This window comes from Fusarium coffeatum (genome assembly GCF_003316985.1).
Source record: "Fusarium coffeatum strain FIESC_28 chromosome Unknown BRIP53273_contig_377, whole genome shotgun sequence".
In the NCBI taxonomy this organism is placed as follows: domain Eukaryota; kingdom Fungi; phylum Ascomycota; class Sordariomycetes; order Hypocreales; family Nectriaceae; genus Fusarium; species Fusarium coffeatum.
Genome location: NW_022158166.1, coordinates 78,555 through 91,895, shown reverse-complemented (window position 1 = coordinate 91,895; position 13,341 = coordinate 78,555). Strand labels below are relative to the sequence as shown.

General features: G+C 47.8%; 3 protein-coding genes across 3 annotated transcripts; 2 read left to right on the top strand and 1 right to left on the bottom strand.

Moving 5' to 3' along the window:
- Positions 1-272: 272 nt before the first annotated feature.
- Positions 273-1,361, bottom strand: FIESC28_11259 (uncharacterized protein; the record flags this gene model as incomplete). The annotated part of the gene is made up of 1 exon (XM_031165386.1): positions 273-1,361. The coding sequence occupies one exon, from the start codon at positions 1,359-1,361 to the stop codon at positions 273-275; it is 1,089 nt and encodes a 362-aa protein (XP_031010575.1).
- Positions 1,362-4,690: 3,329 nt separating this feature from the next.
- Positions 4,691-6,466, top strand: FIESC28_11258 (uncharacterized protein; the record flags this gene model as incomplete). Its single annotated transcript, XM_031165385.1, has 4 exons — positions 4,691-5,274; positions 5,432-5,559; positions 5,628-6,081; positions 6,214-6,466. The coding sequence occupies 4 exons, from the start codon at positions 4,691-4,693 to the stop codon at positions 6,464-6,466; spliced, it is 1,419 nt and encodes a 472-aa protein (XP_031010574.1).
- A 6,124-nt stretch (positions 6,467-12,590) lies between these two features.
- On the top strand, positions 12,591-13,341 carry FIESC28_11257 (uncharacterized protein; the record flags this gene model as incomplete). Its single annotated transcript, XM_031165384.1, has 2 exons — positions 12,591-12,621; positions 12,995-13,341. The coding sequence occupies 2 exons, from the start codon at positions 12,591-12,593 to the stop codon at positions 13,339-13,341; spliced, it is 378 nt and encodes a 125-aa protein (XP_031010573.1).

Sequence of the window (13,341 nt, the reverse complement as noted above, 5' to 3'; positions counted from 1 at the left end):
AAAAAAAAAAAAAAAACCACAAACATGCTGGCTAATCGTAAATACTAATGGGCTTTTGGGGAGTTTCCCTCATGACACATTGAGCATAAATGGCCATAACAATACAAGGAGGGAGGCGTAGGTTAGAGAACTGATAGCCCTATATGGTCGTAAAGGACCTGCGGGCATCAGCTAGAAGAGATAATACGATCGTAAGATGAATCTGATTCGACCGGGAAGCTCATTGCAAATGACCTATGGCTTGAGAGGGTCCTTCTAATTGTGACACTCACTCACATACCCAGAAGGCGTCGTACACCATAGCATTCATGCACGTGCTCTCTGAAGCCTTCTTGGGACCACAAACGAGTCAATAACGCGAGAAGTGGGCGATATGGTCCAACATCAGCTGGGACAAGCTGCGAGAGTGTATGCTGGGGGAGCATGCCCTGCACATAATGGCTATACGTAACAACGCATCCTTGACACAAGACTCCTTTCTCGGTACCAGAGTCTGAAAGATACGGGAACCGGATTGATGCCATGCCACCAAAGTCGTCCTCCACTACCTCAGCCTTTCTGGGCAGTCTCGACAGATCACAGCCTGGAGGGTCCAGTGAAGCTTCGTGAAAGTGTTTGAATACAGCAGCATCTTTCATTGATACTCTGCCAGGGCGATATGTCGGTCTCAACTTGGCCAGGTTCTCGGCTGAGCCGTGTACTTCCAGCGCAAGCTTCTTTGCCTGCTTAACACTAACCAGGTGCTCTACCTGTTTATGGGCGAACTGGAACCTCAGACCAAAGGTACCAGGGACACTGTGCATCACAGGAATCCGCTCGAGATCCTGATCTGTGAGACCGAAGCATTGCTTCGCCATGGCCGGAGAAGTCATTCGAAGAGACTGGTTCTCATACAGGCACTCGAAACAAACCCTCTCACAAGTGGGTAGAAGGAGAAACCCGCCGAAAGCAAAGCACGAGACACATCTGCTCTGCCGTAGAGTAGAGTAAATCAGAGTGGCGGGATGATAGCTCAACAGATGAGTTTGTCCCAAAGCGACCAGCGCCTCGGGAGCATGCTCAACCACGTCCCTATAGGCTGGCAGATCCTCTATGACATATTTGCCCAGGAGAGAAACTCGCGAGAGACGGGACAGAGATTGGAAATCGAGAAGATCAATAACAGAGAGGAGAAGCTCTGCAGGGAGGGAGTCTAATTGGCCTAGAGATGAAGTATAAACTCGGGCCTGGTTGGAGATGGTTGTGATGGATGGAATAGTCTGATCTTGGTTGTGATCGGATATATGACGAATCATGCCCTTGAATTCTGATTCTTCGGTACGGATGAGCTGTTGGATGATGCTGCTGCAGGGGGTCGCCATGGCGTGTATCAAGCAATATGTGTATATGGATGGATAGTATAGTTTCTATGTAAGAAATCCAAGTTCTCAATGGCACAGAAGGAAAAGAAGAAGAAGAAAAGTCATAGGAGGTACACTAGTAGACGGGATGGATGACACTAGACTTATAGCTCAGAAACAAGAAAGCGGTAAAATAGTTGCACGAGTTACGGATACCCTTGGGGAGAATTTTTAAAAAAGGCCGAGGTTGTCGACCACGTCCTCCTTACTCAGCAGGATAAACCGCTTGGTTTCAAGGATCTAAGACAGAGGAGAGACACAGCAAGACTTATTACTTGTGTCTTGGAAATGCACTGCGCTGTAGAATATGCATGGCCATGGGTTCTAATTAAGCGCGGGGGACATTGGTGTTGGAGGCACTAGAATGAGTGAGGCTCTGATGTCTCAATGATTGATTATATGGATAGTCATAGGGTTAATACATAGTACATGACTTTCAGAGGCCTTCTTTTGTATTTGATAGTCTAGCCTTTCACTTGTGGTCTTTTATCTCATTGTACATCAACATAGCCGATCGACTTGATCAATGGAAAGGGTATGTATGATACTCAATCAGTACGATGTTGATGACTAGTATCTCTATCCGTACGATGGCCCTCTATACCCATGTCCTTGTACCATACCCATGCCATGATGGTCGATATCGTGCATATGCCATGCCATGCCATGTCCCGGACCGGTTTGGTTTGACAAGCCGGTCTTTGAGTTCCGGTTTCTTTCTCCACCAAAGAAAATGTCTTGGGATTTGTCTCAGGCAAAGAACAAGTTTTTGATACCCTCTCGCGAAGAATTGAGTGAGTCTGAAATAGCATCTGTCAGCGTACAATAGAGCTTCGTTGCAAATACGAATTGATCTAGTGCACACACGTCCTCGGGTCGGCCCTTTACTACTGTTGGGTGACATGACAGCTGGGAAGTCGGGAGACCAGCCGGCACATCGAATGCAGCACGCACAATACAACGATACTGTACTGTACTGTATTATACTGTACGTACAACACAACTCGTGAGTTGTTGACATGTTGATATGACTAAATTACGAAGCCTGGTTATCAGCGGAACATAGCAATTAGACTGTCTCAAGCCCGGCACCATTGTAGCTCAACTCTGAGCTTGTCGCGTTGAGAAACCATGACACCTCTGTCTAGGCTCTCGTTCACATTAGTTTCCTAAACCAAGACCCTGGTGCTGGGTTTTGTGAAGCAGACTTCAGTATAGACTGTTCATATATAGGTACCGTAGGATAGCATATATCTACACTCGGTTCTATCACCGCAAAAGAGTTCATCGCAATTACACTCGTTCAAATGATCCTCCTTAGTGCCCCACTAGCCGCTCTCTTAGACTCTTGGACTCTTAGCGTCTCCCTTAGTCTAGGTTGGGGGTTGTCGTCGGTTCGGATACAAGAAGAAGGCTCGGTCGAGAACTCGGATATTCGAGACCATATCAATCGACTTCCGAATGTAGCACCAGGCATTCAATTTTCGTTTTCCGAGACTCAACAAATAATTCGCATTTGATCTGCAGCCTTCTTTTTGTCTCACTTTGTTTGTGTACGTATATCCGCTGCAGTACTCGTAAATGCGCAAATAATAGATTACATCCTGATGTAAGCCTGTGTGTAGCTATATGCACCTAGTTACAATAGGTAGTGTGAAACTGAGCCGTCTGAAACCGAGACTCTTGCACCCACTAGTCAAAGTAGCGGATCTATTTATCAAACATGGTCAATCTTTAATGGACGCCGCTGGTCAATACCTCTACGGTAGGGATACGGACACATACCTCCGCTGTGTTGTCAAGTTGCAGCGATGCTTCTTAGCTTCGGTACTTGAGGGCGTCTATGCTTTCAACAAAACAAGACTTTGCTCTTGTTGGCTTCTAGAAAAAGAAAAAGAAAAAGAAGAAAAAAGCGTGCTAACAAGAATTTTCTACTGTAGTTTCGGTCCGATATTGATGGCGTGTACAGAACTTGGTTGGACAATGGTTTTGTATGAGCTATAGAGCTTGCTGGCAACTGTTGCAACATCTTGTTAGTCGCTTTCCGTGTAAGATTTGTCGGGATCCGTTGTTATCTGATCTTCTGATCTGATCGCCCCAGTTTGTAAGATCCTCATGCTCACTAGGCTTCCAACGAATCTCTCATAAAAGCCTTATCGTGTACTGCTATCTTTGTGTGTTTGATGTTCAGATGTCATATTTCTGACTGTATGGTGATACATTCTATGATATCTGATCTTATAAGTGGTTGTTTTGTGAGTATCCGTGCAGGATTGTTGAATCAAGAGAGTTGCATTGGGTAGTTTAACTCATCGAGACAGATATATGTTGGTCAGTCTGCTATATACCAAATTTACATTAACCTTAGGTCTTAAGGTGGTATCACTCCTTTTGGTGGTTCAACTATGTCTATGTAATGGCGTTCACCTACCCGGTGTATTGGTTTGAAGTGAGGCAAGTGGAAGTCTGGTTGATTGAAAGACACTTTACTGGGCGTGACCCATCAATAATATATTTATATATATATATATATATCTTGATTCAGTATAAATCTAGTATTGTAACGTTGAGGTCGTTAAATGAAGCTTGTTCTCTCATGCTTGATGTGGAACCATGAGTAGCTTAGTGTTTCTCTCGAGATCTGATTTTGACAGTATAAGAAATGAATGCGGACGGGTTCTATAATTTTAGCTGACTTCTTTCCACCGAGCATCTCTCAATATTTCCGAGAGAAATCTGGCGATGTCTCATCTCAGTTGACTCTCATTAATCGATAAACTCAAGAGCTTCAGGGTATACACAGCTGTTTTAACCTCCATTCTCAGTACAGTACTGGGTCTCATGGCTGTTCTCTGAGTTTAATGATTTCATAAAAGATCATTACTAGATCAAAGCGTCAAACAATACAAGTACTACCAAAAGTACTAGCAAAAACGAAAACGAAGCAAACAAGCTCATAGAATATTGATGCCGTTGGTGCTAAAGTAACCGACAAAGAGAATTACCCCGCCACGTGCATATCATATCCTGGCAATAGTGGGGGTGAGGATGGCATTCGATATGCCATGGCTTGAAGAACAATATCAACCAAAAGATTCATTGTTGTCAAGTCGATGCTGCCCATACAACGACGATAAAAAGAAAACGGGTTTCCCCAAATAACCCGCTGCGTGATGAGAGCTCGTTCTCGTCTTACTCGTCCTCGTCCTCGCATTTTGTTCCCACACAGCAACAGCAACACTACTACTATCAAAAGCAACACCAAACCTAACCCGAAACCAAACACCAGGATGGCTTCAGTAGAAACAGCGCCACAGCCAGGGGTGCAACTGGAACCCTCTATTCCTCAACTCTTCACCACTGATCCTCCTATCCGCGATAGCCTACCCACAGAGTCGTCTCGTTTACAGGACAACACCATAGACGAAGTGCTACCCTACCTCAAGGGCGAAGAGTACGAGCAATGCAACTCCCACGGTCTGCCTCACCTGGACCGCCGTCGCCATGTCAACTTCTTGCATAAGCAGCTGGGTAAATTACCTGCCGCCTTCACATCCGCTGACCCCAGCCGACCCTGGTTCTTCTATTGGTGTCTCTCTGCTCTAGTTCTTCTAGGAGAGGACGTCGAGGCGTACCGGGAGAGACTTGTTGATACTGTTCTACCTATGCAGAACCCAGATGGAGGCTTCGCTGGCGGCTTCGGACATACCTCGCATCTCGCCACCTCCTATGCAACCGTCCTGTCTCTGGCTCTGGTCGGCGGTGAAGACGCCTACGAATGTATTGACCGGCGAGCCATGTGGAGATGGCTATGCTCGCTCAAGCAGCCTGATGGAGGGTTCCAGATGGCCCTGGGCGGCGAGGAGGACGTCAGGTATGTGCATACTGTACCACTGCACCATGCATTCTCTTCTGCAATGTCATGTTGGCGATCGAGGCCCGTAACCCGATTGCTATCATGTCGTGAACCATCAAGAAACAAATCCACGATCCGATGCTTCGTATCAACCCGCATACTGACAGAATTGCAGGGGTGCCTACTGTGCGGCCGTCATTATCTCTCTGCTCAATCTCCCTCTTGAGCTATCACAGGATTCTCCCGCACGATCTGCTGGCCACACTGGTCTGTTTGCAGGACTTGCCGACTATGTACACAGATGTAAGTGATGCTGACGCATGAAGCCCTGCACGCTTGTGGTTCCCTCTCTGATCGTCCATCTTGAACAGGCCAAACGCACGAGGGCGGCGTGTCGGCAAAGCCGGGCATCGAAGCACACGGTGCATATGCCTTTTGCGCTCTTGGGTGCCTTTCAATTCTTGATTCTCCACATCGAGCCATCCCGCGGTATGTCTTTCTCCCTTTCTTTGTCCACTCAGATTTTGACATGAAAGCGGTGCATGCTAACCTAGCCCTGATCATCCGGGCTCTTAGGCATCTCAATGTACCACTGCTCATCTCTTGGCTATCTTCTCGTCAGTACGCCCCTGAGGGTGGTTTCTCGGGTCGCACAAACAAGCTAGTCGACGGTTGTTACAGTCACTGGGTCGGAGGATGCTGGCCCCTCATCGAGGCCGCGCTCAACGGACCCGGGTCGGGACATGAAGGGCAAGAGGCCAACTTAGGTGACCGCCCACTACCTGCGGCCCAGGATAGCCTCTTCAGTCGCGACGGTCTGATCCGGTACATTCTTTGTTGTTGTCAAGATCAGTCTAAGCGGGGTGGTCTGAGAGACAAACCAAGCAAGTATGCCACTCCGTAGCCCTGCATTCAAGAATTTCAATGAGCGCTAACTCCAGTTCAACAAACAATCAGGTACTCGGACGCATACCACACGTGCTACGTACTTTCTGGCTTGAGCTCAGCGCAGCACAGGTGGACATTGAGTGCTGCTCGTCCTCACGAGGCGGATGTCAAGGGCGATTCCTGGTCTGTAACACCTTATATGGAGGGGGAGCAGATCTTTGACGAAGAGGATCGCGTTGCCACTGTGCACCCAGTTTATGTTATTCCACAGCACAAAGTGGAGGACATGCAGAATTACTTTTCAAACAAGCATGGTTTTTAGATAAATTAGCATTTGTGTAGCGCCAGGTGGACAGGCTTGGGGAAAGATATGAGACACGAGAGATGACGGCCTCCAAGCTGTCAGAGTCTACCAGTCACTGGATGATTCTGTAAGTGAGAATGTTACCATATATAACCAGGGCGTATGCGTCAAGTTCTAAATACATTTGCTTGCAGTGCACGAAGATCTGCCTTGTTAAAGATGATCTATACTCGACATATCAAACTCGAGTGGCCAAAGCACGACATGGCACCTGCGCCGTCAAGGTATGACAAACTGTGCTACTTACTCTACATTCTTGAGATACCGCACAAACAAACATTCATGAACATCCATGAACATCCACCGCAGTGCATGCATGCATGAATGAATAAATCAAAACACAAGCGGATTCAACTCACAAGTCACAATGATCTCGAATGTGCCATACCATACCGTCAATAACAAGCATGACAGAGTAATAGCGCAGCAAACATGTATCTTACTTCGATGAGTTCGCAACAGCGAGATCCGGGAACTGTTTCGGTAACAGGGAAGATAACCGTCACTTCTAAGCATCGAAAACTTATTATGCAATGCTGTATCTTTGTTACAATTCGTTCCTCGTTCAAGAGATAGTCCCGTTATCGAATTGATGACATATACACATCTATGACAGTAGTTCAAGCACGCGGACACTTGGGGGCACTTAATCATCTAAATGGATTAGGTTTTCGGAATACAAGTCTCTTACAAGCCTGTTGCCCTTGCAAGAATTCGATGTTCTCTTACGACATACCATAGCCAACAAACCTCGCATTAACAATCGAACTATCCGTACCTTGAAGCGCGATAAACATAACTTTATTGACCCCCTTGAGTTGTCCAATCACCATGAACAGCGTGGAGACGAGAAAATAGGGTCCTTCAACGGTCGAGAGCAGGCACCACAGGCATGTAAGACAACCCCACGATCATGTCTCAGTTGTAACATAACGTGCGTGCTGTTGACCGCAAGTAGTTTGTTTTGACCTGGCCCGGCACACATTCGGCAAGCTAGTTCCACGTATTTTACCATGGATTGCACTACAGGCACAGGTGCATACTCCATTCTGGTGCAGTGATTTGTGCCATAATTTTGGCCAGGGCGGAATTCGATGAATCGATGAAGGGGCCCAAGCACTTGGATCGACCGACAGGGTATAAGCGAGTTCGACCCTATTATATCTTGTTGATATTTTTGCTGTTCAGTAACGCTGTTTATAGCCACCTAAGTAGTCATCTTTAAGAAGTAATAAGTAAGTATATTGGCCCCAAAAAGTGACAATGTGGCCAAGAAACCTGGATCATGTAAAGATAAAGATACATGGTCTTGCTGCCCTCCAAGGTCCAGTCTTGCTTCCTTGATCCCCGTTGGACGGGGCTTCCCGCAGACCGCGATATCAATACATACCAACATGATGGATCCTTTTGCACGTTCTCTAGCCGACCTACATCCTGAACACGAAGCGCTTGGTCTAGCCGCCGGAAACCGCAACGAGAAGATAACAAGAGTCGTAGTTCTGGAGTGAACTCAATCTGCCACGGGACAAGTCTCCCAACTACAGTACCATGTAACTTTATTTTTGCTCAACAATGTATGCGGTATGTAGTTCGAGCAAGATATGCAAGGTTGGTACAGTAGCGGACTCACTCTCTCACTCTCATCGTCATAGTCCATCATCGCCGGCACTTCACCACTGTGGCCATCGCCCCGCTCCGGGTCCATATTCATTCTTAGAAGGGGTGACAAAAGAAGAAAGGCAGCCTTGGCCACCTAGGTACCTAGGTAGGTGGAACTTGTTAGGTGCATCTATAGTCTAGGTCTTGGGGCCAACTTCCTTCAATGTTTTCTTTTTTTCTTCTTCTTCTTTTTTGTGGAGTTTCATAAGTCTATTCGTAGGTACCAACCGCAGCAACATGCCCACAGACTATTTGCCTTGATGTATTTTCTTCTTGTTTCTTTTTAGAGCCGGTCATGTCCTGCTGTTGTTGCTGGTTGCCTTGGCTGTTTAACCGCTGTGTCTTTGGCACATTGATCTGCTTCCGCATGCATCACAGCAGGCGATACGCCCAGATTGATAAGGCGCCTAATTAAACGATAAGGTGCTCTTGTTTTTAACACTCGCGGCCCCAAATCGGTAGGTAGGTATGGATGCCACAAATTTGGGGCCGGCCGAACTCGCAAAGGAAGAAGAATCTCCAACGGTTATTTTCCAATTCGATGTTTGTCATGGCATGGGGCTGTCTAGAATTGGCACGTCAGAGCCAACTAGCGGCATCCTAGACAGAATTCTGGAAGAGTTCGAATTGTCGAATCGTTGTTCGACGTTAAAAGCTCGAGCTCCGTCATGGTCATGGCTCATGTTGGAGGGCAAGGGGGGGTACCCTGGTTCCTCCACAAAGCCCACAAAAGGCCATAATCTTTCAATTGAATTCAACAACACCCCTGTCGCGACTCGCAGTTTGATATCAGTCCTGCAGATGCTTGGCAAATCTTTTGTTCTCGAGACGGGGCTCTTCTCTTTGAGCTTCGTTAGCTTGGCTTGGACTTAGCTAGTAGCTAGGTAGTCAAAGAACAAACCTAAAGGACCGGGTCAAACATCCACGGTGAGCATGTGCGCTGGACCTCGGTAATCACGATGCTGTAAATTAAATTCCGCATGCATTGTGAGATGACTTGCCGTCATGTCAATCAATGGCTGTTGCGGATGGAATGAAGTTTGTCAAATCGACATGGAGGGAGCATAAAGCGGCCACCTCACCTTACGCATAATTAGGTGATGTGATGTGAGGTGAGGTGAGACGCTCAATGAGGTATTAGAGGTACTTGCTGTTGACAAGCTTGTCGGTAGTTGTGTCTCGCCATTGTAAAGTTCCTGCAATGTTATTATTGTTGATGTTGTTTTTTATTTGATTCAAAGCATTGCCAACACATCTTTGCATGAGGTTAGTACTGTAGGGGCTGACCCGAAAGCTACCTATGCCTGCTGCACCTTACCTTGCCCTAGTCGTTACCTCGAGCTTCTTTCTATTGGGGTTCTTCCTACCATCCATTTCCATAACATACCCCTCCTGGTGTATAGAGTAGAGGTAGCTGCTTCCTCTGATCTAGGTAGGCAGGTAGCTTACTTTCGATTAGGCAAGGACAGCGTTCGGACGTCAGGGTACCTTCCCCTTTTCGACTTAGGCCTCTCTAGCCCGTATCTCGGAAGGTACCTTGAGTGTACGGGCCTATCGAAGCTCCAGGCTGGCTTCCAGTACCTAGGTAGTGGAGGTCAATAGGTACCTGTACCTACTACCTAACCTAAACACCAACACCAGAGAGACGAGACTCCTCTTGTCATCCAATTTCTCGAATGCCATAAGGTATCCTGCATTCTCGAACCACCAAACACCCGCTGTGCACACCATTTCAATGGATGCAAAAGTCCTAGCCCCGTCTTTATTGCTGAGACATTCAAGCAAAAGTTGATGTGCATCTTCCAATCAACTGTGCCACTTTCACCGTTCTCATCATTCGAGTTATGGATTAGAGACTTCTTTGCTTTTGCTGCGTGCTGGAGACAGCCCTAACGGCGCCCACACCCACGCCTGTGGATGCATGGCACAGGGTATGGTGGGCAGGGATCGATGAGCAATACCGGACTCTGCTTTGTATTGCTGAGAAGCCCAGCCACTGACTATACTGTTCATGCACTGCATGTCGTCGCGCTGCTTCACCGACCCTTTCTCTGGGTCTTGGGGGAGTGGTATGTAAGATCCATCAATGTGGACAGACAGTCTTTGTCAGGAAGCTCGGGTGCCATCAGCGTTGGGCCATACTCATCTCTCAGGACACATGGCCTTGCAAAAGTTGGTTGTTGACCATCTTCGACCAGTCGATAGTGAGGCACTGTAGCTGATATCGTATCTAAGAGTTCGATAGCATCGGTCTCAAAGATTCACCCTGCCACCTATCATACTCGTGATGCTACTCCGAGTATGGTTCTTACCAATTCTTGTGACAGCAGTGCCAGCCGCCCGTTTTGGTCACATAAGGTCTCTTCGAAGTTTGATATACTCGCTTTAAAAACATGCGCGCTTCACGATCTTGTTGTTCTACGTACGAATTAGCCCAAGGTAGTAACCGCCACATGAAGTTGAGAACGTGGCCCGCTTTCAATGAGTCGTTGTCACTCGGCCCCAGTACGACACTCTAGTCTTCAGGCTAGGCCGCTCAAAACGGCCGTCCATTTCGCGCGCGACTGGTGAGGATCAAAACACAAACCTGGCATATGTCAATCTCGACCCTGAGAATTTTCGCTTCCAATTAGTTGCGGTAACGATGGACAACTTCGATGGTCCTGCAGCATCTCCGGCCACCGGGGCTCTCGGCGCTGGAGAGGAGGGGTTCAGAGTGGGCTGCCCCTCGCTGCACCTCATCGTCCAGCCTCAGGGCAGGGCAGGGCAGTACTGCACAAATACAACACGGTACGGATGTAGTACTTTGGAGGTCTGGCCGCTGTGCATTAGTGGCCGCCAAAGCAGAGATCTCAGACGTCAAGATATGGTGTTGAGCCAGGACGCATAGGTTGTCTTGGATCCAATATCCAATACTCGGACGTTAACGTTATTAAAAGCTGCTTTTACGGCTGCAGACTATTTTGCCCCTCGTCTACCTTTCGGTCTTTTCAGACGTCCGGCCTGACAGCGAGAAACGGATTACCCGCCTTGGACCACTGCGGTGATCTCCTCTTCGCCACTTGAGTTGAAGCTAAAGCAAGTTGAAATTGTTGCCATGTAGCAATGCATCTTCAATCGCGTGTCTGCATGAGCTTCAGAAACGGGGCCCTCACTGGCCCCGTCGCCCCCCATTCCAGACCATGCCATCATGTCTTTATGTACTCAGCCGGATACAATACAAAGACCCTGGCCATACCATGTACTATACCATCGGCCTCGAGATGCCATTATGAGGGGAAGTGGGCAAACGAACACGTTCAACAATACAAAGTTTGAACTAGAGGCCATAGCCGAGACCGCCAAACAAAAACGTTGTTAGCGAGAAGAGGAGGGACAATTATGATCGAATTAAAACAAAACAAAACAAAACAAAAAGAAAGAGAGAGAGAAAAGAACACAACCCGCTGCAGAGGATCCAGCTGCAAAGCAATGACTGAGAGTAAAAATGGGAACCTACTAGGTTCTTTGGTGGTACGCCAGTGGCCGAAGGCGTTAACTTTGAGACTTATCAGAGAGATCGCCTGCTTGCTGCATCCTCCATGTGTCGCGGTGGAGTGGCCTAGTCGCCAGCGGTTTTGATCAACTGGCAACCAGGTAGGCCAGCACAGCAAGATGGGTCACACTCTTTTGAGAGCCGCATCGTTGCTTGCATCTGCCCCCATTCGCGCGTCTTCCTTTGTCTCCAGACACCCCCGGTCCCGCGCTAATAGGTTGTCTGGAATAAAGGCACACACGTCTCGCCGTGCTATCGGCTCAACTCGTCTGCAGCAGATGGAAGTACATGCTGTCAGTACCTAGTATTACTCAAGACGGATATTTCGACAAAGCTAAGGTTATTCTTCCTTTTCTTCCGGTGCTCGTTCTCAAGTGTATCGGATCCTGCTTCATAACCACCTTGCTCCTTCGTCCCATCTCAACTCTTGCAATTCATCTTGTACGTCAGCCGCCTGGGTTCTCTTCAGCTTCAGATACAACACGAGCCGAACAAACTTGACAGGACCCCTCCAAGACTTGCAAGGCTTGTTTCAGTTTCGATTCGGTTCCTGACATCTCTCTGCCTCCACATCCTCTACCCGCTGCAACGCTCGATCCTAGAGTTCGTCTTCGGAGCTAAACCCTGTCTTTCGGCATCAGTCTTCTCCTTTGGATCTAGACAAGCGTTTATTTTGGTCGCGTTTCCTCCATTGATATTCCTTCTTTATATCAACTTCCCCTCTCGGGTCCTTGATACTCTCCACCGTCTTTGCCGCCCCAGAGAAGCTTTTATAAACTTCGATTTCCATCTTTTTGTTTACTCAAGCGCAACCACAACTGCATCTCAACCGACCTCCAACTTATCACTTCTGCCCATCAAGTGACCGCCACCAGCATCAACATCACAATGGGCGGATTCTATATGCAGTACCTCGAGAGTAAGTCAATAATGATTTGATCCGTTATATTTTTGCAAGCCAATTCCACCCACGCCATCGGCAATTGCTCTAAGAAACATTATGTGACGGACGAGAGAAAAAAAGTGTACAGGGTAAACCCAGGTTCTCCGCATGAAGTAATGAGCAACCACTGTTCTTGCTTTTGTGCAACCTGGGTTGAATTGCATGGAACGATCGAGGGAAGACTGTGAAACCTCATCGAAATATAGGTGGTGACTATCCAGCAGTCCTTTCTCGATGTTCCATGGATCTGGCTTATCCTTGAGTCTGGATGGACCGCGGGGGTTTCTCACGCCACCAACTTACACCGGTTGTTGAGACAAGGACTTTTTGCTAACAGAACTGTGCACAGGCCTCTGCCGGCGTCGAGGATGGACAGACCCCATGTACGAATGCTACCGGGATCACAACGGTTACACTTGCCTGGTTCTTGTCAATGGTCGCGAATACCAGACAGATCTTGCATACGAATCTGACGTCCTTGCCCAAGAGAACGCTGCCATGCGTGCCTTCATGGTCTGCCGCAACTTCTCTGTCAACGGGGGTATGTTGGCTCGCAATGGTATCGTCCAAGGCCTCCCAGCCCAGGAAACATCACGCCGCCGCAAGAGCCGTCACACATCCTCACGAGACAGCGATCGCCACAGCAGGCGATCAGGACACCACTCTAGTAGTAGCTCGACTGCCTCATTCGATTAG